At 51.4% G+C, this 26,701-nt stretch overlaps 1 protein-coding gene across 1 annotated transcript in view; it reads right to left on the bottom strand.

Moving 5' to 3' along the window:
• Nucleotides 1-1,100: 1,100 nt before the first annotated feature.
• FAM78B (family with sequence similarity 78 member B) overlaps nt 1,101-26,701 on the bottom strand; it is a 73,652-nt gene continuing 48,051 nt past the window's right edge. Inside the window, exon 2 of the mRNA XM_059146980.1 lies at nt 1,101-1,846. Within this exon, the coding sequence (XP_059002963.1) occupies nt 1,324-1,846 (523 nt within the window). The 3' untranslated portion in view covers nt 1,101-1,323. The remainder of the gene's footprint in view (nt 1,847-26,701) is intronic.

Here is a 26,701-nt window from a genome sequence, read left to right as displayed (position 1 = left end):
TCTCATCCTTGTTAGTTGGATCTCAGCCATTGTACAACGTGAGAAGCTCAGATTTTCATTAAAGAGCTTTGAAGTTAAGCATTATGAGGCACTTCCTCACAAAAGCTCATGCAGTTGAAGTTGAGCTTCTGTGAACTCGAGCTAAAATAAACATATATAAAGTGTATGTCCTAGGCTACAAGGTCATGTGTAGGGACTGCTGGCACCTGTGTTGGTCAGGCTATCAGCATCCTGGCGTGTATGCTTGCATGTGGGCATGTACATAGGCATATGCATTCTGTATGTTCACATCATCCAGAAGCTAAAAAGACCCTGAAAGAATGAAAATAGTCTTCTTATTTGTTAAAATGTTCTCAAAATCCTACGTGGATTCCATGGTTTATAAGCAATTATCTTTTTGTAAATTTAGAGTTGGTAATGGGAACAGGATAAGCAGCTGTAAACAAAATCACAATTAACGTTTCACCAAAGAACATGGTGAAGTCCCCAATTATCATAGCTTGTGCAGAATACAGGAACTGTCTATCCAAATACTGTGATTAAGGATATTCGGAACTAAAATCTTAAAAAAAAAAAAAGATATTCAGAAAAATCAAATTTTGGAAAGAGGTAGGTAGATGGAACCATCGAGGCACCATCTGTCTATTCATATCAGAACTCTGGACAGTTCCCAGGAGGTGCCCCCCACCCCTTCAGAATGGAGCGAATATCAATGTATCTCTAATTCTCTAGGTGCATCTTTCATTCCACTGAGTATGTTGAAGATCTGATTGTCTACTAATGAATTCATAGGTATTACTTTGTAGTAGCAACTCGTTCCTCCTTCTCCCCATTCTCTTCACCGCCCGACTTCCATCCCACCCCCTTCCCCAAGCACCCTCTAGTCAGACAGCGGGACTGTCTGTCTTACAAACACCTGGTGTGGATGTTTTCACTCCCACTTCTAATTGGTTGGAAAGCAGCATTTGCCACAGGCACTGTTTAATTTTGTTTCCATCCCCTCCATCTCACAGGAAAGAAATGGTCAATAGTTCAGGTAAAAGAATCATCCTGGTCAGCTCCGAAATATGGCTACTTGCATGGTAATCACAGCAAGTCTGTCAAATCAGTGATTTCTTTATTCCTAAAAGGAAGGGACTTTTCCTAAGGATTATGGTTCTGCCGCCCCAGAAGCAGGCCTGCTCTTCGTTAAGTGGCTGCAAAGGCTGGCAAACCAAGAGGTCTGCTTTGGCTCAGAAACTCAGTTTGGCTCCTGCCACCCCTGGCAACCTCACTGCGTGTCATAGCGCCATGTGTTCCACACACAGTCAGGCCAGTCTGCGTCTACTTAGGAGGGATCACAACCAGAGGTGGTCCTCGCTTGGGCCTCCACATGAGGACCTGGGCATCGTTGGCATTGGGTTTCACTAGTGCATTAGGGGGGATGGGTTCCATCCGGCTCAGGATCCGGGGCTGTTCCTGCTGAGTCCTGCCCACCAGCCGAGCCCGTTGCCCCAAGAGCTGAAGAGGGTCCACCTCAATGTCCACCCTCATCCTCCACTTGATGGTCTGTAGAATGATCTTCTCCTTCGTGGTGGTATTCATGGCCACCAGCCAGGTAGTGAAACTTTGGTCCCTCTTGATCCTTGTGAGCAGTGGTACATTGCTGTCACTCACTGGCACTGCCCACGTCACACTTGGGTAGAAGTTGTCATTCATGCTGACGGAGAACCTGGAGATCTTGTTCGTGGGACCAACCAGGGTCACAGTTTCCGTGGTGTTCCCGTACCAAGGGTAGCTCACCCCATCTGAGTCACTGATGGCTTTTACTCTCCCTTCCCTCAAGTCAGGTAGTTCCCAGCTTGACCTGGCAAAGCAGAAGAGATGCACAAGAAAAGAAGAGGCTGAATGAATTTTTTAAAAACTGAGGAGATGTTCACCACTTACTAACATGGTCAACTTGGGCAAAATGGGAAGTTCAGAGGGGAATTCTGGTCAGAAAAATTCTATGCTGTGATGCTTTGGTATTAAATAGGGACAAATCAGAACAACACAAAGATTAAAAAGCTATACTAAACAAGTTAAATAAAGTCATAGCTGGTCCAACTGGACATAGAAAGCTCAGAGAGGCATTTGTGAGCCCCATGGAGGCATCAACTCGTTGGGATGGTGGAATTGTAATCAGATGGTGGAACTGTCATCAGCTGATTAGAGGTATTCCATTGCAAGAACCACTTTCTTGGGAAGTATGCGTGTGTGTAAGGTTTGTTTGTTGGGAAGAGGTGGTGAAGTCTGATGTCCTTGGAAGGAAGTATCAGGTGGAAATGAGGGCAAAAGGAGCAGAGTTAAGGGTTACACCGATTTCCCAAGAAATCATAGTAGTAGAATTTCTACTCAACAAAGAAGGTTGCTAAAATTCCAGTCGTTGGCCAATCTAGCACTTGGCAAACAGATGTAGAAACTGATACCAAAAGGAAATCATGGTCACCTTGAAAACCACCTCAATGCAAATGTTGTGCCTTAGGCTGGCATACATAGTCTCTGACTATGTTATCCCACTGACTTCAGGTCCAGCCTGGAAGTCCAATTTTTTAACTTAGCAAACTTGTTATTCTGGATACTTCGCTACTCTTCGTGGCTGCTCCTGATCATACCCATGTCTCTCCCCTCTGCTCATCATCACTACCACTGCCATCATTGCCGCCATCATCATCAACATCATCACCATCATCATCATCATCATCGTCATCACAGCCGATACTCATTGAACACTTGCTCTATTCCAACCACTGTGCTAAGTACTTTAACTATGTTATTTCTCAGTTAACATTCAAAATATCCCAAAAGATACATGAATTTCTATTTCTATCTTGTACACAAGAGGATGGAGGTTTAAATATGTTAAAGTCCACACCAAGGGTTCTATAGATTGTAAAAGGTGGGGCTGGGAATTATCTGTCTCCAGAGTCCATGCTTTTGACCACTCCATTTTACCACCTCCTGGTTCTGGAGAGAGCCAGAGTGGAGAGGACCCAGTCTGTCTCGTGTGATTACAGGTCCCAGAACAGCCCCAGGGAGCTGGACTGAACCCAAATAGAAGCAGAAGTTTAGTCAGCAGAGGCTGCCTATGCATTCTCCATATACCCACTGCTGGCACTGGGAGTGATTCTCAGTGACATTGCAGAAGAATTTAATAATTAAAAAAAAAATGAGATGCTCCACTCATCAGCTAAGACGTGGCTGCCTTGTTTGATAGAAAGGTCTTCCTCTTATGAAGTGACAGAAGATCCTACAGGGCTTTATACGAATGGCTTAAGAGAGAGTTCCCTTGTCAAGTTGAGGCTAAAATGCCTCAGCATCCTTTACCGTCACACAGAGACTGAGCGACACTAATTGCTGCCACTGGCTGGTCCCCACAGCACCCCTGTACTAGTCAGCCCCAATCTGAAGAGAAGGGAAGGCAGGGCTGCCTGGGGAGGTGGTGGGCCCACCGTTGCAAGAACTTTTTCTCTTGTCTCCATGCCCCTGGTAACTGCTGGGAATAGCTGCAGTATGTCATGACTGGCAGAAATGAAGAAGAGGAAATGACCTCAAGTAGAAAGTCAGAGGGAGCCCATTTTGCTGTACACGCTCACTGTAGCTGCGCCGATGAGTAGCTCCCCAATAATACTACAGCTGTGTCTCACTGTACAGAGGGACGTCAGTGTTGTTTGAGTGGGATGAGACCATATACGCATCAGAGGTCAGGTGAGACCCAATCTGCCTGTAGGGTTTATGAAATCAGCTTCTTGCCCCCAGCTGAAGTGTGGGGATGATAATTAAGTCACCAGGCATTTACTTTCTGTGTTGCCTCAACTCTGTTCTCCATTTAGGTGGCAGTAACCAGGCCTGCTTTGGGTTCCTTTGGTTCCTTTGTGGGACGGGGGGGGGGGGGGGCAAGCATTCTTGGCAGTACCAAATTGTACTTGTTCTTCCGTCTTGGACACTGTGCCAACTGTGGCATATTGGTTGGGGAATTTTCATTCTGGTGTGTTCTTGGTTTTTGATTCTGGTATAACACTGTCCTTCTCAGGACTGGCTATCTTGCTAGTCGATTAAGAAACTTTGTCTATTGAGTCTTTACAGTTCCTATTTTTGGCCTTACCTTCCTGCCTAGAGTATGTGAGCAGACTTAAGCCCAGGGTTCTAGACGTCAGTCATGTGGGAAATTTACAAAGCTTAGTTTGGTTCCAGATTTTCTGCAAACAGAGATAATACAGTAAAGTTGCACTCTTGTGCCTTTCTTGGGGGAGAAGGAAGATACCCTTTTCTTAGACGATTCTGTGGAATAGAGAAATAAAACAAGTTTCTTATTCATCACATCAAAACAAAGGTACCTGGCTGAGAGTAGCCAGTGGGCAAGGTGACCTTGGGAGGCTGTGTTTTCAATCCATTCACATTGCTGTGACTTCTGACACTGCTCTATCGGAAATCCTTTGGGTCTGAGGCATGTTCTCTCCTACAGCCCCAGGGACTGAAGGGCTCCATCATTAAGGGAAGGTTTGATTTTGGAAGTAGCCAAAATTCATTATGATGTAAGTCTAGTGAATAGGTTTCTTTTTTGCAAAAATATCATATTTTTATTTCTTTTATGAAAAATAGGTACTAATATACATTCTAAGGTAGTGGTGGTGCTTTTTTTTTTTCCTCCAAAAGAGTTATGCCTATACAGTACATGACTGGTTTATGTAGCTGATAAGCTGGCTTTGGTAATAGTATTCTTTTCTTTTCTAGATTTATTTATCTGACAGAGAAAGAGACAGAGAGAGAGAGCGAGAGAGCATAAGCAGGGGGAAGGCAGGCAGAGGGAGAGGGAGAAGCAGGCTCCCCACAGAGCAGGTGAAGCCTGATGTGGAACTCAATCCCAAGACCCTGGGATTATGATCTGTGATGAAGGCAGATGCTTAAACACTGAGCCACCCAGGTGCCCTGGTAATGGTTTTCAAAGAAGTCCCTGATAAACTCCAAGGGTGATAGGACCCTGGAGTCACTCTCTGACCATTTAAGAGGACTGCTTTGAAGTGCTGGAGGCATTTCAAATTCCACGTTGCCCAAAGTGAACATGCCACCTCCAGCATGCACTTGGCCCTTGCCCCCGTCTCTGCCAGGGGTGATCCACTGCTCACCCCGTCTTCTAGACTGGAAGTAAGGGTCCTCTTTGGCTCTTCCTATGCCCTCCCCTAGACTGTCTCAGCTGTTGCACCACTGTGCCCCTGAATTTTGCTCCACGAGTGATGTTTGAATTTATTTCCTTTTCTCCATCCAACTATCACTGCCCTCATTTAAATCCAAGCCCTTAGCATCTTCCACCTGGGCTACAGGTAATGGTCCATAACTAGCCCCTCTGCATCTAATCCTGATCTCTTCCAAACTGATCTTTTAGCTGCACTGGTGTTCAAACACACAGACATGAGTCTGTCCTTTCTATACCTTGAGCCCTTCCAAGACAATACTGGCATCACCCACATGATAAGAATCAAGTTTCTTAATATATGGCCCTCCGTGGTCTGGCCTCCCCACCTCCACACACCATGCTGTTTCACCTCTTCCTTTTTCCTCCTGCCATGCCTGCTGCCTCCAGCACTCTCTCCCCCGCTAAGGTCTCACTGGATCTAATCACTCATCCTTTGAGAACTATCACCTTCATCACCTCCTCCAGGAAGCCTTTTCTTCCATGCTCTCATGGATGTACGTAGTTCTTTACAGGTCTCAGGTTATATTATAATTATTTGTTTATGTGTCTGTTTTCCTTGAAACCTGGGGTTGTGATTTATTTCAATTTTGATTTCCTTGAGACCTGGGATTGTGATTTATTTTTGAATCATTAGTATCAAGCACATTTTTGGCTTATAGTAGATCTTAATACATTTTTGTTGAAGGAATATATATCTTATTTGAATCACTTTCATGCCTATCTACCTGGAGCTTGGTAGAGCTTGTATACAACAAAATGCTTTATCACAGTTTTACCCTTTATATATTCCTTTACCTTTAAAAAAAAGACTAAGATCTACCATTCATGTATTCTATTATTAGAATTAGCACCATGCTTAGCACTAAAAGTTATTTATCCTTGAGGGGGAGGCAGACAAGGCACACACACAAATAAAAATGAATGAACTTGGGGCACCTGGGTGGCTCAGTGGGTTAAGGCCTCTGCCTTTGGCTCAGGTCATGATCCCAGGGTCCTGGAATCGAGCCCCGTATCAGGCTCTCTGCTCAGCGGGGAGCCTGCTTCTCCTCTCTCTCTGCCTGCCTCTCTGCCTACTTGTGATCTCTGTCTGTCAAATAAATAGATAAAATCTTAAAAAAAATGAATGAACTGGTGAATATAAATGTATTTAGTGACAGTCACTAAATTATATACATATATATACTAAATTGTGTATCATATATATGCCATATATATATATATACACACACCATATAATATGGCATATAATTATACCATATGTATACCATATAAGTGGTAAAATTATATACCATTATATGTATAATGATATACCATTATATGTATAATGGTATATAATGGCCATTATATACCTACATACAAAAGTGAATGACACAGACTCAGAGTGATACAGGATGTTGGAGACATGGACATCCATGCAGGCTATAGGGGGAGAGCTTTGCAGAGGAAATGGGTATGAAATATGGGATCAAAGAAAGGCACACCCCAGTGGGAGGTTCCACCCTGGGCAAACATGTGGCCTTAAGCATGAACATGGAGTGTCCAGGAAACAGAAGGACCATCTAGGAAGAGTAGAGACAACGCTGAGTGGACAGTGCAGAGTCAGTCTATGAAGTAGCCTTTAGTAATGGGCTTAGGCACTGGGCTTCATTCCAGAGGTGGTAGGATTTTTGAGCAGGGGATAATGTGCCAGGAAGTAGGGTAATGTAAGAAGGAGAATTAGAGGGCCAACAGGAGAGAGCCTGGATGTTTAGGAGCTTTTGCAACATTGTAGGTGATCTTTAATGAGCCTTCCATCTAGGCTGGAAGGAATGGAGGGGAGGTAACTGATTGCTTGTCACAGACAAAAAGAAGGGATAAAGTAAAACACTCAGAGGAGCCACACACAGTTGACACGTGTGTGTGTGTGTGTGTGTGTGTGTGTGTGTGTGTGTGTGTGTGTGTGAAGTCATTCTCAGAAGTAACAAGGTGTGGTCTCACTGCCTCTGATATCCCACACCCATCCCTGGACCCACCCACAGTCATATTTCAGGGCACAAAGTCCTGACTCCTCCATGAGGGAGTGAGGATGGAGTCACGTTTGTCTTTGCATCTTTGCCTGGAACACAGTGGTCGGCACATCGAGCACATGCATGACTCCTGTTTCCCTGTGTGTCTCATGAGCTCTTCCTCACCATCCCTTGCTGATTCTGCTTCATCTCTCAACCTTTTACCCTTGGAAAGTGCCAGGTCTCAGTTTTTGGTTCTCTTCTCCTTTCTATCTACTCACGTTCCCTTGGTGAATCCAGCCCCACAGCTAAGTACCATCTACATCCTGACAACTTCCAAAGGTCTATCTCCAATCTGGATTGCTTCCCTGAGCTCTAGATCCAAAGACCCAACTGTCCACTTGCCAACAACTTAGGAGTCACTCTCGACCACACTCTCACATTCCATGTACTATCAGCAAATCCTGTTGATGTCAACAAAATCTATCCAGGATTTAACTCCTGTCCATCTATCAAATCCATTGCCCTACCCTGATCCACGCTAGAGCTGTTCCTCCTGGACTGCTGCCCTAGCCTCCTGACCAGTCTCCTCCTTGCTAAAACCTCTGCTCTGCTGCCCTGGTCTATTTTCAACATGGTAGTCACAGTGATCTTGTGAAACAAATGTGAAATTATATTATTCCTCTACCCAAAATGATTCCATGGCTCCTAAGCCACTCAGGAAAAGCCCAAGTTCTTGAAAGAACCTATGTGGCCCCACAGGATCTGGCTCCCCATTTCCTTTTGGCCATTATCAACTTTCCTTTCCTTCTTGCCCATTCAGCTGAGCATGCCAGGAAGACTCCCACCTTAGGGCCTTTGCACAGACTCTTCATTTTATCTTAAGCATTCTTCCCTCAGGATCTTCAAGGCTTGCTCTCTTGGTTCCATTATTGCTGGCTCAAGCATCGTGTTCTCCGTGCAAATTTTCTTGCCAACTGTATTTAAGACCACAGCTTCCTGCCCCAGCACTTCCCATCTCCTGACTCTCCTTTACTTTTCTCCACTGTCGAATACACTGTATTACTTACTTTGTTTATGGTCTCTCTCCCCTCACCCGGGTCCTCAACGGTAACCCTCAAGAAGGTAGGGATTCCCTGTTTTATTCACTGCCAAATCTCCAGTACCTAGAACAGTGCCTGGCACATAGAAGGAGTTCAGAACTACCTGCTTTTGTGGAATTGCACAGCTGGAGAGAGAGCTTAGGAGAAAGTCAGGGCTAGAGGTGTAAATTTGTCAACTGTCTGCATGGAGAGGATTGGCTGATTGGTGATGGTGAGATGACTGGGGATAAAAGAGATACCTTAGGAGGTTTGTTCAGATGGCCAGGAGACAAGAGGAGCCTCAGAAGCAGAAGAGTCCGCAAACGGGAACAACTCACTTCCAAAGTCAAGAGAATTTCAGGAAGCCATTATTGCCAAAAGCCACATGAACCGAAGAGAGTGGGGTTAAGAAAAAGACCTTGAGAATTATTAATTATCAAGACAGCAGTCAGGATATGTGGTAGAGGCCGTCCTTCAAGGGGTTACAGAGAGAATGAGAAAGCGCAAGAAAACACTTGGAGTTCAGGTAATTCCTTCAAGAAGTTGGGCAGCAAAGGAAACGGGAGAGCGAGGTGGGGAGAAGGTTGAGCAGAGGGGCCGAGAGCAGGATATTTGGAGCCCAGGTGCCTCGGCTTGTGAACCAAGTGCTACCACCTACTGGCTGTGTCAGTTAGGCAAGTCACTTGCCCTCTCTGTGCCAGCTTCCCCACCTACAAAATAGGACACCGTAATAGGATTTACTTGATGTACTTGGTGTGAGCATTAAATGAGGTAATGAATGCAAAGTATGTAGCACTGCATGTGGTACAAGTGAGATCTGACTTGAGGTATTAGTCAGTATTGAGAAGAGCGATGGGGGGAGGGCTGGGAAGGAAGGAAACTAACAGCCACTGATCCTTCCATGGGCAAGCAGCTGACAGCAGCCGTGTGAGGCAGGGATGTTGGTATGCTGATCATACAAGGAAAAGAAGCTCAGAACGAACTGTGCAAAGTCCTTCCAATGGGAAGGGCAGCCCCAGGATCTGAAGTCAGGTCTCTCTGACCCCAAACCCTGCTCTCTCTCCTTTACCACACTTGTGGGAAAGTGCCTTAATCTTAACCTTAACTGTAAATGAGTTCTTCATCTCATTTTTTCTCTTTGAAGTTTCCGCCGTGCTGAATGGTTTGGTGGTTTGGGTGTCAGTCCCAAGGTAACAGCAGGGTGGTCTCAGACAAGCTGCTCCTGTCAGCCTCAGGCTCCTCTTGTGTAAAATGGAAGGAGACTAACTCCTCACAGGCTCCTTACGTCTCAGAGCTATTACAAGGATCAGCTGGAGTGATGGAACGTGAGCACTTCATAAACTGTAACATTCTGGGTAGACCTTAGTATCTGTTTCCCCTCCTCCTACAACCCTCTCCTCATGGTGATAAACACAGAGTTTTCATTTTAGACAACCAGTCGTTGACCCAAAGCTCACAGCTAATGGACTCACCAATGGAGCTAATAATGAAAACATCGATTATTGCAACCTTCATGCTTTCTGCATCCCATTTTTAGAAGAAAAAGGCAAATATCATTTAAACAAGCTCATGTGAAACATTTCATTCAAATAAGGGGTCCCTGGGTTGAAGTCCAGGTTCCAGCCAGTTCTCCCAGTGCCCACGAGGGACAGTGCAACCTCTCTGAAGAAGCCTTTGCTCCCCATGAAGCCTTGTGGTCACCACGGGGATGGAGGCCAGCAGCAGCATTCTCAAGGGCAGGGAGAAGCAGCACTGCTGACACTGATGTCCCCTGATGGATGTGTAGTTTCAAGCCTGTTTCAAGCTCCAAGGGAGGCTTTGGGATCCAAGATGACATGGCCCCTCAGCCCAGGTGAGAGGAGTCCCTGCCTGGCCTTACGCTGTAAGGGACCCACTCTGGTATCTTGTAGCTTTGCCAGTCCACACTGAGCAAGAGGCCTGTGGGGCTAAGAATACATGCCCACCTGAAGCCTGTTGCCCTCCTTCTAGACCACAGTCTGGGTATCTGGGATCTCAGTATTCCCAGCCCTTAGGGCTCCAAATGTGCCTCCATGGTCAATGCAGGCCTTTTTCCCATTCTGTCTTCCTAAGGGCAGCCTACTCTACCTGTAGGTGCCAAAGCTTGGCTGTTTGTTGGGGGGTGCACATGGAGTTTGGACACGTGTGTTGGACATCCACATGCATATGTGTGATGGTCCATATCTCTCAATATGGTCATGAGCCAGGGTGGGAAGACGAGTGGGGCCAGTTGGGGTCGGCTCTTCCTGCGCTGCTACACTCTAGCACAGAATTCTGAGGAGTCCAAGGATTCTAAATCTGAACCTTGTTTCCTAGGTTGTTATAAAATTGTGTCTATCGGGGTAGGAGGACAGAACTGATGCGATTTAGCACTTAAGTGTGACTTACACCTGTAGCTTTCCATTAGTTGACTCAGAATTAAATTTAGTATTTAGAAAATTTAGAAAATAATTAAAATTAATATGTGGGCCTTCATTTGTGTTCTTTCCTTGGGCCCTACAAATGTTGGGGACAGGTGGAGATCTCAAGCCCCATAGCTTCAGAACCCTGGACAGCTCCAAATCAGTACTTCCTTTTGCTTTGTGTGCTTTTTTACTCACTCACATCTGTTCAGTCTTAACATTTACAGAGTACTCTCAGAAATAGCTTTGCACACACTTCTTAGATCAATCTCATGAAGTGGGTATCATTCTACTTTCCATTACACAATAGGGAACTTGCTCAAGGTCATACGGCTAGTGATGGGCAGAGCTGAGTTGCGAATCTAGGATCTGATTCAAAATCACATGCTTTCCTCACACTGACTCCCTGGTACTAAATTAGTGGTCCAAAGGCTCTGAAAAAATAATGATAATAGTCATGGGTGATATTAGCCAATAGATACTTGCTATCACCACATCAGTTGTTAAAATATTGAAACTTTTTTTTTAAACAACTGCTAAACAGACACTTTCCACTCTCCCCAGATACTCCCAGGGCCCCAGATCTCTCCAAAGTCTACCAACCAAAGAGTTAATTCAGGCAGGACAGGGGACCTCGGAAACCCTGCTCCAGCTCCAAGGCCGATATTAGGCCTGATCATACCACAGGCACTGCTCTGAGAGTCTGTGGTCCGTCCACCCTCTGACCTGCTCCTACAGGAATTTGGCTGCTGTGTTAACTTCACTGCACTCTGATGGTGGGAAGGGGCTCCTGGCTTCTCTCTTCATCTTCAGGGCTCAAACCTATGGCATTACCACTCAGGCATGTGGAAAATTAAAGAGAACGTCGTGTTTTCTGAGGATTCAGGCTTTTCTCCATCTACTGCAGGGACAAGCAGTCAGTGCCACATCCCAGAGAGTCCGTGGCTTAGGATCACTTCTGACTTGGCAAAGACAGGACCAACATGAGTTGCTGGAAGTAACAGCCCATGGCTGGTGGGTGAAGGGAGAAGAGAGGAGGAAGAGAAGCCCCTTTCAAGGAGCATGTGGGGGCAGGGCTCAGGGCTGGGGAGAGGGCTGCAGTGGGAGGTGGGGGAAGCAGGAGTTCAAGGCCGCTGCCCTGTGTCACCTGGTGAGTCCAGACGCCCACCACCTCTAGGCAGCCTCTCAGCCTGTTTAGACACCAGTCCCCAGCCCGGCCCTGGCAGGGCTCCCGGTTCTCAGATGGTTTGCACCATGATTACAGAGTAAGTTTTTAAAATTAGGTTTTTCCTCATTCTGCACTGTTTATGTCAGACTCCAAGAAGCCTCCCACCTCCTCCTCCGCCCCTTCCTTTCTGACCACATCCTTTTTTCTTGGCACACAGGGAGGTATTTTTTCCCACAGCAGAAAAAACAATTTCCAGTGTTTTTAAAGAGCCCTCCATGTTGGGAGAGGCTCCATGTTTCACTGAAAGGCTTCCCTTGCAGCCACACTCATGTTCTGTCTAGACTGGGTTTCACTAGCATGAGAGACACCTTCTTATTACACGTTTATCCTTCACTACTTTCTCCAGCGGACCCCCTCGCCCAGTAGATTTCTCAGAGGCCTCTGCTGGCTTGTTTATATTTGACATGCCTGAGGTTTCGGGTCAGTAGCCAGTTTTCTGGGTCATGTCTAAGGACATGGACACCTCTGCCTCCAATTCTGAGCTTCTTGGAGCAAAGCACCCTTCCCTACAGACAGCTGCAGGCCAGGGCAGCTGAAAGAGTGAGTGTCCTCACTCATGCTTGTGGGGCAGGTATGCGGGCCCAGGCCGTGTCCCAAGGGAGCACAGTGTCTGCTATCCTGGCACAGGCGCTGTGCTGGGCATGGCGAGGGTCCATGCCCAACCTCCAGGGGCTCAGTCTGCACTCAGAGACTCCTCCCCTGCTCCTGTCCTTGGAATGAGGGTTCCGCCTTCCCCACCCAAAGGTGGCTCCAAGGACACAGCCCTGAGTTGTGCTGTGGCGCTAAGGCCATCTGGCTGGTTCACAGGTGCCAATGTCCAGAGCTGCACAAAGGTCAGTGTGAGCCCCCCGCCCTTGCACTGCCTCCCCAGGTCAACGCCAGCCAGCCCTCAGCCTGCTCAGCTCTGGTCCCAAATGCTTCACACTCAAGATCTGCAATCCTGTTAGGTCCACCCATCGCTTCCTATTACAGAATAAAGACATTTTTTTTTTTAAAGTCATCTCTACACCCTGTGTGGGTGTAGAGTGGGTTTGAACTCACGCCCCGAGGTCAAGAATTGCATGCTTTTCCAACTGAGCCAGCCAGGTGCCCCCAAATTACTTATTTTTAAAAACAAGAACAAAATAAAAATAAAAGGAAAGACCCATAATCTTATGATCATAGGTAACTACTTTTAACATCCTTGTGTATCCATGCAATATGGATGGACAGAATTTCTCAGTTTTAACAAAGCATCTATCTGTAGTAGTAAAATCCCAAAATGAGAGGAAGAAAACACAGGTCCACCTTCCCTCTCCTCTCGTCCATCATTTGCTGGGCGTTTAGGGATGAAAACAGACAGTACAGCTGACTGCCATGGCCGCAGTGGGCAGCCTCCCCCACCGCCCCACCCGGCCCCTCCAGGCTCTTCCAGCGCCTTCCAGTGCCTTGGAGCGGTGCTCAAGGGTGGTGCTGGCACATGGAGGCACACATGCCGATGGCCAATGGGGTTGTCAGGGCCTCAAGGGGAAGAAATCTGATTTCAGAGGAAAGAAACGCTGTGGACGTTCTCTTGGGATGAGCTGCTCCTCCCAGGACATAGGACCCCACCCACCTAGTTTTCCCAGGACTCCAAGGACACTGGGAACTCTGGCTGCTGCCCTGGATCTCAGCTGGGCCTGAGATCTCCCCTCTAGGACCCTCATTTGGTCTCCTCTCTAGGACACTGGCAGCCTCCTGATTGAGTCTCCGGCACCACCTGATGCTGGGGAGCCAGTGCGGCTCCCCATGAGTGGTTCTAAGCCCCTGCTTGTCATGCTTTCCAGCCTGTGCATTTGGGGCAGAAAGAGACATGGCTTCCATCACTCCACCTGGTCCCAGCCCCAAGCCAGCCTTCCTGGGAGCTCCTACACCCCAGAATCCAGCTCCCGTGATGATGACAGGCCTCTGACCCTTGCAGCACCCAAACATTTTCTTTGCATTTTTTCCTTCGTTCCATCACTGACTGGGAGGAGGCTTACTTCTTTTTGTGTTAGTCAAGTGAGATTCCTAGTGTGGAATCTTCTGGGTCCTCCAGGTGGGTCCCTGCAGGAGGATACCTTGGGGCCCTCCCACTTCCCCAGTCCGGGGAGCTGCCAGCTTGGCCCCACACGCCCTGTGGTCTCATTGACTCTTAGCACAGAACATCTGCAGCTTTTACTGTTGTTTACAAAGACACAACTGGTTTTCTGGGGGCTGAATCTGATGATGACACATGCAGACAGAGACGGGGAATCCTGAGGATGGCTGGTGGGGGGCCCCAGGCAGCCCCCAGAGCAGGCCGCCTCTCTGCCATCCCACGCTGACATCTGGACCCGCTGCAGACGGAGGCTGGGGCCAGAACTCCGAAGTCTTAGTATTTGTTGGCCTAGATCGTAGTTGTGGTTTCTTCCCATCTGGTTTGGGAATCATTTTGGGGGACAGCTCCTCAAGGTCAAGGACATACTGGTAATGACGTGATTGCTAAATCTTCTCCAAGATGAACAGGAAGTCACTAGATATTTACAACTGAACGAGTGAATGAATGAACGAACCAGAGCAGGGCTCCCAGGCCCAGGTGTCTGAGAGGCATCCAGAGGTGCCTGAGCCTCTCTGATCCCAGCCTGGAGAGGAGAAGTTGCCTCTTCCCCCTCCTGCCCACCGTATCAGCCAGTCCAACAGAACAGCCCACAGGGCTCAGACTGCTTCGGGGAACCAGAACTGGGGAGGTACATAGAAAGGCCAACAGACCAGGGGAGAGGCTGAAAGACCTGCTCTGGGCCACCAAGCCAAGGATGGGACTCAGGAGTGACCTGAGGGTCTGCGTACCAGGGATGGGGAGTGTCCAGGCAGGGTCTGGGGCATGGGCTCCTTGGCCTCAGTGGTTAGGGGGGCTTACAGGATAGAAACTAGAAAATGAAATCAAAGATCTATTTATTGGAGCAAGAACAAGACCAGAGGAACCAGACTGAGCACAGTGTCTATGGTGACAAAGTAGAAATCAAGGCAGACAGAGGGGACTCCAAAAAGTCCAGTGTTCGTAATACCGCTGTTGCCCACAAGAAAGGCTGAGGTTAACTGGGGGCCTCCTGGATGCTGAACATTCTACTGGATACTTGATACAGAAGCCCCAAAGTATGCACACGTTACTCCCTTCCATACCCCCCCCCCCCAAATAGGGCGCTGAGGCTCAGGTTAAATCATTTGGTAAAGTCACAAAGCAAGTAGGCAGCTGACCTGATATGAGCCTGACTCCCCAGCAGCTGTGCCCACTTGTGGCTCAGAACCAGAGGCTGTTTGGCAGCCAGTGCTGACCTGAGCACCCTACCCTGCTCCCCTCACCCCCACCCTCCCAAAGTCCTGGTTCTCTGTACGGGTGACACTCCAGCGCAGGCGTGTCCCCAGGGGAGGCATGGTGGCCGAGGGACTTGGCTCTGCCGGGTGCCACCGGCTGGCTGCTGGGAGCACGCATCTCTCCCCAGCACCGGCACCGGGCAGGGCAGACAGAGGGACACAGAAGGGACGAGACTGAGGACGGAAGCGGTGTGGGCTAGCGGCACCGACTCTTCAAATCGGAGTTTATCGTTTTCATTAACTTTCCACTGTACGTTCTTCACACACCGCATTTCGCCGCACGCTGAGCCGGGCGGCAGATGGGGGGGGTCACCAGCACCAGTGGCGCTGGGGGCAGACGATATGTGGCTGCGGACGGCTCCTTGTGTGTCCTGGCGATAGGGCCATGAAAATGGATTTCTAGACAGGTCCTTCTTAGCACACAGAAGGGCTGCCTGTTGCAGGGAAGTGGAGGTGGACACATGTGTGAGCAGAGAGGAATTTGCAGAGGTATCACCGACCTAGAGGGGCAGAGAGATTCCAAAAACGCATTCCCCCGGCGCTTGGTCCAGGCAGGATGGCCCGGAGCTCTCGGCGAGGGAGGTGCTGCACACAACTGCTCTCACTTAATCGGGAACAATGCTCCCAGAGGGCTTCTGTTATCACCACCCCATTTTGCAAAGAAGGAAACTGAGCCACAGGGAGAGGGAGTCACGCCGGGATAAGGCAGCTGGTAAACCGTGGAGCCAGGATTCACACCCTGGTCACCTCGAAGGCCCATATTAAAGCACTCTGCTCTCCAGAGACGGAAGGAAGCTACCATTTCTCAAGCTCCTGCTCTGTCTACCGTGCCCGGTACTCTCTACGGGTCAGCTCATTCAATCCTCATAACGTCCTCGTGAAGGAGGCGTCGGTAAGCCCTGGCTCACCAAGGCTGCAACCCAGACAGAGAAGAAGCTTCTGTGGATTCTCCCAGTTGGGAAGTGGCAAAGCCGGGGTTTAAACCCAGGAGAGACCCCACACTCTTTCCCCTGCCCTGGGTGCCTCCCACTTGACCATGTTGTGTTTTCGATTTTAAAAAGTTACGTTATTAACAAAAACAAAAAAAAAAAAATAAAAAGTTACGTTATTTATCTGTCCCCCACCACCCCCGCATCTGCTTTCCTTGTTAATCGACTAACTCCTTTGATGCCTTATTTGTGAAGTTCTGCATCCATGGCCATGTGTGTGTGTGTGGGGGGGGTGGCACACCACTGGCTGTGGTCTGGCTCCTGGCGGGTGTCAGCTGTAGACCATGACCTCAGTGCAAGGAAGAAGGTGAGGGGTGCGCTCAGGCCAGAGAACGTTCCGGGGCGCGGGGGATGCAGGAGGGCACCTGCTCCTCCGTACTTCGGTCTTTTGGATGCTCTTGTAAAATGGACCGTTTTCCTAATTTCCTTTCGAGAGCCTTCGATACTCTTGTGTACAAAGAAACGCAGCTGACAGGGAAAGTGTGTCTGCCGTTGTGTCTGCGCTCTGGGGAAGGCGGCTCTGCAGTCCGCCTCCCCCAGCGCGGGGTCCAGGCTGCAGACGCTTTGAGCCAATGGTGCTCAAGCTGTGGGGCATCTCGTCCAACCCCCGGAGGACTGGCTTTTGCCCCTGGATGGATCATCTCTGCTCTGAAGATGCCGGCACCCGCCTGAGAACGGCTGGCTGGGGTGCTGGCTCACGACGGAACCCTCCGGCACCTCACTCTCTTCAGATGTTAAGCTGAAATCCGGAGCATCATGCTTTTTCTGTCTTTGGGAGCCTGTCCCAGCTGTGTGACCGGAAGGAGCCATGGAACCCTCTGCACTCCGTGCTCCTCTCTGGCTGCTCTCTCTTCCCGGGGGAGCTTCCCTCTCCTCCGCAGGCCCCTTGGCAGTGAGCAGATGCGTCGGTCTCGACGTCAGAAGATCTGGGCCTGCATCTCGGCCTGTCCCTCAGCCGCACAAGCCCCTGCGCTGCACCCCGGCTCCCCTCGGCCTGAGCTGCTGAGCTGTAAAATGCAGACAATAACGCCCCCTCAGAGCCAGGAGCCACCGTGCACTTTACATGGGAAGTCTGCGGAACGCTAGGTTTTGTGCCCATTAGAATTTCCTGGGTTCACTGAGTGACATCCAGCTGTGGCCAAGCCATTTCCACCCCGTGGTCCTCTGGGAAGAGCTTCTTGGCCATCCCAGCTCCCCTGACTTCTGGAAGGCTGTGTCACCTTTGCCCACAGCACCCAGCCACCCAGATGGAGGGGCAGCCTCCCCAGCTCCTCCCCAGCTTGCGACTTTTCCTACTGCAGGTAGAATAGATCCCAAACCCCTCACTTTCTCCACTCACCCTGCCAATCCGGCCTCTGGGACCCTACCCCTGGGCCTCATCTCAGACCACGCTGCCCGGTGCGCTCAGTGTTCTGCTCCCACCCTCTCCCCTTGTAGTCCTGAAACATGCCAGTCTCTGCCCTGCACCAGGACCTTGTCACATGCCATCCGGAAAGCACTGTGCCCTGCTATTGATGTGGGTAACTCGGAATAACCCTTAGCTCCCAGTGCCAGTGGTGCTTTCTCTGGAACCTTCCCCGAACTGCCCACGCCCTCCCTCCTGCCACGCTGAACTAAACTAGGTTTCTCTTCCAGAACCTGTGCCTTTTCTGATTCACAGAACATATCACCGTTCACTGTATCACCGTTGGCAATTACATAGGCACGAGTGTGTTTGTGCTTTAACGTCCGTGTCTTCATGCGGGCTAGAACACGTGGACTCTGGTTACCCCCACAGACCAAGTACCAAGTACCAAGCACCACAGGTGGGCCCGTGGTGGGATTGCAGAAGCACGTGAGGTGGGGTAGTGAGCGTCTGCAGGAGGTGAGAGGGCGGAGAGTCTTGGGGAGGTGGTCCGGCTGCTGGCCTGTGCAGGGTGGAGGAGGAGCCTGGTGGGGCGGGCAGGGGGAAGGCGGAGGGCTCAAGACATGAAGGAACCCCTGAGAGTGGCTGGTGGAATGTAAGATTTTAGAAGAGCGGTGGGAAGGGTGGTCTGTTTTAGGGCTCCCGGAAGGGGTAGGGGCTGCCTCCTGGGTATCCAAGTGCCCAGGGAGCTAGGAAATGGACCCAGCAGGAGGACAGGGCTCTGTGGAGGGGCCCGTGTTGCGCACGTCCCTGTGGTGGGGGTGGCCCTGCCCTGCAGGCGTCTGAGGGGTACTTGGAATTTCACCGGGATCCCTTGAATTCTGTGGGAGGGAGCTCCCTGGGAGGCACGGGGCTCTTGCCCATAACTTTGGTGGGGATTGAACAGCAGCTTTTCCTCCTGGGCTGGAGCCCTGTGGTCAGCAGCACTGCGTGGACTTAGCAAGGCTTGGCCCACATGGTCCTGAGTCACACTGGGGCTCTGGGTCCCCGGGGCAGCAAGTATAAAGCCAAACAGTAAAGGCTGCGGTGGGAAGCCAAACAGGAAGCTGCTAGCAGCCTTGCAGAAGGAGCTCTTTTTAAATACAAAGGTTCCTACCAAGGTCAGTTATCCAAGGCTCCTCCTGTCCCTTCCAGACCCTCCCGTTCCCAGTGCCTTCCTTCTGACCCTGTGCATTCCTGTGGGTTGGAAGAGGTCCGTGTGCAAACCTGAGGCACCGAAAATCCTATCCTGCATGTGCTACTGCTTGGGGCTCCTGAGCACACAGCCCTGGAGAGGACACTCCGTTTTCCAGGCCAGGACCCCACAAAACATTCACGGATACAGGAACTAGCCCAGCCCCCCACATCAGTGCCCAGTCGCAGAAATGGACCCCATACAACAGGAAGAATGGGCTGAAAAGTAAGTCTCCGGGAAGGAAGTGCCATGAGCCAAAGGAGGCGGCCGTGGCGATGAAGACAACAGGAGAAGAACCTCCCGACACCATAGGTCAAGTCCATCTTTCTACGGCTCCACCTAGCCTCACCGAAGGGAACGTCACCCTTATCAAAATCAATAATAAAGAAAAACTGCATCAAAGATACGGCTCATTTTAAATTTAACTCCATGATGTCTCAAGCCCTTGCCCTGTGCCTGGCACTGTCCTCGGTGTAGGGGACACCAAGACTCGAGACAGGGCTATTGACATCCCAGGCAATGTTGACGGTATTTGGGGAGGACGGGCTTCGTGGCAGATCACTTCACTGCAGTGTGGGATATCCGGGGACAAAGCCAAGTCATCCTAGGGGAGGCAGGAGAAGCTGGAGGCCAGCTGGGGAGAGGAACAGGTGGTGACGACAGTGCTGATCGAGGCCCTGCCCTGCACGGGCATCCTCCCCCGGGCTTTGCACACATTCACTGGTTAATCTCACAACTGCCCAGGGAGGCTGCAAGTAGCACTGTCCGCTTTAAAGGGGACCGCGGTGCAGGGGTGAATGACCTAGCCTGGGGTAATGTGGGGTCTGAACATGTCCCATGCGGAATCCCGGATGAAGACTGAGTGGCGGAGGAGGGAGCCGCGTGGCCCCGGGCAGGGAAGCCACAGGATAGCTTCTGAATGACTTGAACGTAGGGTTGGGCCAAGAGTGAGGGAAGACCGGGGCGCCTGGGTGGCTTAGTCGGTTAAGCGTTGGACTCTGCTTTTAGCTCAGATCATGATCTCAGGGTCCTGGGATGGAGGCCCGAGCTAGGCTCTGCCTTCAGCGGGGAGTCTGCCTGGGATTCTCTCTTTCCCTCTTCCTCGGCCCCTTCACCAACTTGCGCTCTCGCTCTCTATAAAAGAAAATAAATCAACCATAAAAGAAAAGAGTGAGGGCAGACACGGGGGGAGGGGAGCGGGTGGCCTCGTCCATGCCCCCATGACGGTGCGGTCAGGTCGATGCAAGGGGGTGGGCTCTCAGACACGGTTCCTCGTGGATCCCCCACGTCTCGCTGCCACAGAGATGCTCTGCAAACGTTCGCTGACCGAGCCAGTGGGAAAATCAGCAGCGCCCAAGACCGGCTTAGCACGTCACAGTCCACAAGGTACTCCTCAACGACCCCACTTAACTCTCACAGTAACCCCCTCGGGTTGATGGTATGTCCTCCATGTGAGAGCCAAGGAAGCCAAAGCCCAGAAAGGTCAGGTGGTTTTTCTTAAGGTCTAACAGTGAGGAGGTCACGGAGACCGGTCTTGGACCCCCACCTGCCGTCTGTGTGTGTCGTCTGCCATGCTCCCCCTGCTCTCACGGAGGCAGGATAGCCGGAGAGCCCAGACACTGGGGTCCACATGGCTGAGCTGCCATTTTTTTTTCTGAAATGCAAAGAGGATGGGAGCCTCTGTACCAAGATTCTATTTTTCTGATGAATTTTCCAGAACTGGCTCTCGGGGAGACTCTCTGTCCAAACTGCCTGTAATACACTTAGTAAACATGAGCCAGAAATAATTGGGTAATAAGCTGCCATCAGTGCTAATTATCTGTGCCAGTGGAGGCGAGCACTGGTGTGGAGAATACAGAGCTTTGGGAAATTGTCCCTCTGATGGTGGGCACGGCCTCGCTCCTCCTCCAGGAGGGGACCCCAGGCTGGCTGGGACCCTTGGGGTCGCCTGTGCTCTCCACCACCCCTCCTCCTTGACCTTGCACCCAGGGAGTCCTGCTCTGGCCCTCCCGGAGACCGTCCGTCATGGATTCAGGTGTGGTTCTCTGCCCATTTGCTTCCTGCTGGTCTTCGAGCTTCAAGCTTCCTTAAGCCTCTCATCCAGGACACAGGCCTCAGTGTTCCTTTACTCCGTGCTCCTCGGCTGCAAGCCAGCCTTGCTCCTCTAGACATCCAGTCCTGGCCCTTGGAGCCCCTGGGGAGCGGGCTCCCCAAAGGGAGTTTTGTGTCTGCAGACTAGCTTTGATGATAGGCTCAACCGTCCCGAACATGCTCCCGTAAATGTGGTGCGTCTGTCTGATGACTTGCGTGCTAAAGTGAGAGTGAAGAGGCCCCAAGAAATGTCATTCTAATCCGTCATTTTGACTAATGAAGGAACAAGTAACTTTAATCTTCCAACGATGCCCAGGTCACGGAGGAGTACACTGGATCTCAGACCTGCCGCTAAGCATCCAGGCTAGGATTAAAGCCAGGCCTCTCCGAGCCTCAAACCTATCCTTCTTCAAGTCCACTTGCAAACTTCAGCCTGAGTTAAGGGTATGATGAGGAACAAATACACGGGGGCAGATACTCACTAAAGGAGTCTTGCAGAGAAGCATTTTGGAACCAAAAACTCTTGCTGTGACATATACATGAGGACCAATGCATTTTTCCTATTTTACAAGTTTCTTTAAAAATAGATACTCCAAAGGGATGCCTGGGTGGCTCAGTGGGTTAAGCCACTGCTTTTGGTTCAGGTGATGATCCCAGAGTCCTAGGATTGAGTCCCGCATTGGTCTCCTTGCTCAGCAGGGAACCTGCTTCTCTCTCTGCCTCTCTGCCTGTTTGTGTGTTCTCTCTCTCCATCTCTCTGACAAAAAAATAAATAAAATCTTTTTTTTTTAAATTTTTTATAAACAAGGGGTTGGGGAACAGGGGTACAGGTCTGCGAATCACCAGGTTTACACACTTCACAGCACTCACCAAAGCACATACCCTCCCCAATGTCCACAATCCCACCACCTTCTCCCAAACCCCCTCCCCCCAGCAACCCTCAGTTTGTTTTGTGAGATTAAGAGTCACTTATGGTTTGTCTCCCTCCCATTCCCATCTTGTTTCATTTAAAATCTTAAAAAAAAAAAAATAGATACTCCGTTTTTTTTTTTAAAGTGGGACATGTCAGTTTATAAAGAAAGATCCAGAAGAGGTATTGGGTGGGACAGGGTTGGTAGGAACACACAGCCAGGTGGCGGCTCAAGTCTAGTTGTACATGGTTGTCGTGCACGGCCGCGCAAACATGCGGGTGGTCACAAATTCTAATTTTCATGCATTGATTCCAAGCACCCGCCCTTCCCTTTCCTTTTACCTAGGAAAAAAGTGGTGCAATTGTTCCCTTTTGTTCGGGACCAAAATATCACGAGATGCCAGGCCCTATGAGACCCCCCCACTTTCAAGCAAAGGGCTTGCTTCCTTTTATATAAAATGTCTTTCTGTCCCTCGTCACTTGCAAAGGCTCTAAGACCTCCAGCCTATGCTGAATGAGCGGAGGACAAGGAGGAGAGGAGAGTGCGTCAGAGCAATTCTTTGTGAAAGAAAGCAGCAGAAACTTTGCAGGGGCCGGGAGTCGGCAGGCAAGAGGATCACAAGGAAAGAGTTCTTTATTATTTTGTTAAAGAAAGCAACGAAATTAGCTGACTAGATGAGGTGCTGGAGGTGAGGTGGGCATTGATTGTTGGGGAAGAATGGGTGCATCCTGATTGGCTGGGATGCTACCAGGACAGGGCTGCTGGGAAGGGAAACCACCTGGTCCTGAGGACAATGGCAGCTCCGGGGGGGGGGGGGCAGGGAATAGAGGAGGGGGCGCAGGGGACCTGGGAAGAGAGGTCCTCGGGGTGTGTGTGTGTGTGTGTGTGTCTTGAGGCCACACTTCACGGAAGTGGAGGTTGGGGAACAGGAGCAGGTTGGGATCAGGGCTGACCTCACATAGAAGGCTCTGAATGCAGCCCCAGAGAGGTTGCTTTTGAGAGTGGGGGACGGTGCCAAGATGCTGCCCGTGGTCATTGCCAAGAGAAGAACGGTGGCCGCTGAAGGCCAGAAACAGGAGTGCTGGGAATTAGGGTTATGTGGGCCCCAATGGGAGCCAGGAGCTGGGGGACAGAAGCAGAAGTCCCCCATCCTGCTCTTGGCGGGGGGAGCCTCTCCACCTGGAGGATCGTGTGGCTGTGGGCTTCTGCTCCCTGACAGAGTGTGGCGCTGGGCATCTTCTGGGCAAGGTGGACCCAGCGGAACCCTCGGAGGTGCTGCACCGGGCTAGAGCCTGGCCCCACGCTGGCCCGTTCGCTTGGGACAGATGTCCCTCTGCTCCAGCCCGTACCTTCCTTAGAAGGCTAACAGTGCAGGCGTGTCCTGTAGACGTGGGGACAGAATGTGCCCGGAACGTGTTGGCTCCGTACGGAAGCTGCTGTGAATCAAAGTGGCTCCGTGTTCTGGAGGGAACCCTGAGGGTCGCAGAGGCCAGGCGAGGCCGGCAGAGGCCGGCGGGTGCAGGGAGAGACAAAGCTTCTGTTGCAGTGACTGCAGCAGTACTAGCTGCTGTGACGTGCCCTAGGGTATAGGGCATTGGATACTCTTAATCCCATAGTCACCTTTCTGCACAGTGGATATTATTAGAACCGTTTAATATATAAGAATGTGAGTGCTAAAACTACCTGTCTGACGTGACGGCTCAGAGGAGGTCACACTGGTAGGCCACTCGGACCCCCCAGACCCTCCTCTCCATCCTCATTAGGCACGGCACTCTCCATCCTCACGCACCTGCCGTTGGGGGCCTGCAGGAGCTAGCTGGCAGGCCCGCACTGCTGAAGACGGCCACGCTGCCCCCTTCCCAAAGTGCTTGCCCGGGCCCTATGGGCAGGGAGGCTTCCCGGGGCGGGGACAGCTTCCTTTCCTTTGATCACAAACAACTCCATGATAGGTACTGCGACTATCCCAGTCCCACAAGAGGTGGCACACCAGGGCAGCTGGGGTGACCAAGCCGGAAGGACATGGGTAGAGGCATGCCCAGACATCACAGGGGCTGGTGCTGGCCTGCGATGTGGGCACATCTGGGGGTGTGGGCACTCTTCTTAGCTTCCTAGGGCTACGGCCTGGGCTGCCAGAGCCAGCAGGGGAGGGGTGGGAGGGGCTGCACCAGGAAGAGGGACTGCACAGCCTTCCAGCAGAGCTCTACAGCTTGGACTCCCAGGCACCCAGTCTCGGCTGCCCTGCCCCTGGCCCCATACTCCTGAACACCCAGGGACAAACCCCCCGGCTCCGCCCACCTCAGTCATGCCTCTCCTCACCTGCTGAGAAGGGGGCATGGGGAAATGAGCAGGGAAGTGCCCAAGTGAGGGACCCAGTCAGTGACGCACAGACCCTCCCAGGTAGGAGACGGTTTCTGGGGACGGAGCAGGGGAGCACGTTAGGAACCGTTTTGGGGGGTGACACTCCCCCAGCAGGGAGGAGTAAGATACGAACTCCTGAGGACCAGTGACAGAGTGACCACAGAGATGGTCAGACCCTCAGTGCAGGAGGCTGCAGACCGGAACGAGAGTCCCCCGCTGGGAATGGCAACACCCAAAAATACGGAGCCGCGCTTCTCGCCGGAATGCTCAGCGGCCCACGTTCAGCCGAGACTGGCTTCTGGATTGTGGGTTAGAGTAAATAAAGAAGATCATCTAAGTAACATAACCATAGGTTTTTAGCTTGAGATGACATCTGGTACCAACATATTGTCTGTCTCTTAAGAAGCTCAAATTGCCAGTCGTCCTGGGAGCCTCTGCTGCTCTCAGCAAGGTTTCCTCCCGAGTTGCTCCGCCTGGTAGGAAGGAGCACATGTGCGGACTTCCAGCCGCCCTTTGGGCCTCTGAGTCTCCGAGGTGACCCCAGAGCCACTGCTGGGGACAGGTGGCCACCATTGGAACACGGGCAGTGTCTCTGGAAGGGGCGGCGGGCTCACCTGCTCCCACCTGTGGGCCAGAGGCCCCAATGGCCTGCGCGCGGGTCACGGCGCACCTGTCCCCTCTCCAGAGAAAAGAGCTCCAAGCACTACCTTTCCCCATGCTTAGTCAGTGGCAGCAGTGTTTCTGGAAGGAAGGAGACACGCCCCACCACAGACCTAAGTCCTGGCTCTAAGGTGTCCGCACCACGTGACCCAGGGCGCTCACTTCCCTGCTTTAGGCCCGTTCCCTCATCTCAGATGTGGACTCAGGAGAATATTTCCGACCAGCCTGACGTCGCCCGAGAGGCCCGCTTTCATGTTCTCCCGCTCCTGTCCTCGCCCCGGGGCCCCCCCAGGACCACCGTGCGCGGTCTGCCTGCACCCCACTGCACGCCGACCTGTGCCACGGGAGGTCAGCCCAGTTGCCGGAGAAACCGGGCCAGCGTCCTGGGATCCAGAGGAGACGAAGAGCGGTCTTCAAGAGGAAGCGAGCGGGGCTCGGTCACTGGCCCTGGTCCCGGGGGTTGTGAAATCCTGACTGCGCCTCCTCCTTCAGCACAGCGGGGCCTCTCTGAAGAGTCGGGGGTGGGGGGGTCGGGACTGTAACTGCTCTCTTCCTGCTGCTGCTCCGGACTCTGCACATTTTCTCTCTTCCTGTGGCCGAGGCCGGGGCGAGTGGTGAGCACTCGCAGGTCGGGCCAGCATTAATGTCCCCACCCTTGTGGGTGGCCAGTCACTCACGCCGTCAGCGGATGTCACAAGCACATGGGCCGCTGGCTGGCTGGGCCTCGGTCACCGCAGACTCCATGGTACTTGGAACCGAGTCCCACAGGAAAAGTAAGTTTGGGGACCCAACTATGGGAGACATGGCTTCGGGCACCTCTCGGAGCAGGGCTCGGGAACACGGAGACGACCCGCCGGGGGGACACGATCCTGGGACAGGCGCAAGGTCGGAGGGCCTCTGTGCGCAGCACTGGGCGTTGGTTGTAAGGTGAGTGTCGCTGACACCACGCAGTCATGCTTTGGGAGGTCCGGTGCCCCTGAAACGTGAGGAATGACAGAGAAACCCGCAAGGACCCTCCTGAGCAATGGAGAGGTCTCTCCGGCAGTGGAGAGAAACAAAGTGACCGGCATGAGCTCTTTGACGACCACACCTGGAGGGCAGAAGGTTAAAGGTGGGAAGACCTGTTATAGGTTGTTGTTGACAGGGTTCTCCTGACCATCCACAAGACGCTGGCCTGGACCTGAGCCTTCTCTTTCATACGTCCCTTGGATCAAGCAACTGCGAGGTCCAGGTGGCTGGGATCTCTCCAAGGAGGGCCCTGCTTGGGGCACCTGCTGTTCTCTGCACCAAGAAGGTCGCACATTTATAAAGTTGTCAGAAGTAGGACTCTCTCCACGACGGATGGGCAGGGATAGGAAGGAGAGGTTTATAATAGGCTCACATTTGCTCTCTGCACCCCAATACATGGGCATCTGCTTTTAGACATTGGCTGTCATCAAGACACTGATGAGAATGGTCTCACCCATGCAGCGAGAAGGCCAGAAGTCTCAGATGTGTCCAGGGCTCCCTGCGACAGAGGCCCGAATGGCTGGTGGCCAGCAAGGGCGGCTGACTGGGAGGTTCGTGAGTCGTGTGCAGGGTGCCTGCGGTACCCATCGTCTGTTCTGGAAAAGTACAAAGTCTCTTGCTTTCCTTACGGGTAACGGGGACTCTCACTTCTTTTTGGCCACCTACGTTGGGGGAAAATTCATATTCACAAGGTCTAGGACGATGCCTGTACTGGTCTGCACTGGTCTGGGAAACCTCCTGCACAGAGCTTTGGGGTGTGCCCTGTGAATGCACGTCATTCAAGTTTGGAGCCCACCTAATCTGTACTCGGTGGATGTTCAATATTA

This window comes from Mustela lutreola, chromosome 14 (genome assembly GCF_030435805.1).
Source record: "Mustela lutreola isolate mMusLut2 chromosome 14, mMusLut2.pri, whole genome shotgun sequence".
In the NCBI taxonomy this organism is placed as follows: Eukaryota; Metazoa; Chordata; class Mammalia; order Carnivora; family Mustelidae; genus Mustela; species Mustela lutreola.
The sequence above is the reverse complement of the archived record's forward strand: the minus strand, read 5'-3'. Positions and strand labels throughout refer to the sequence as shown.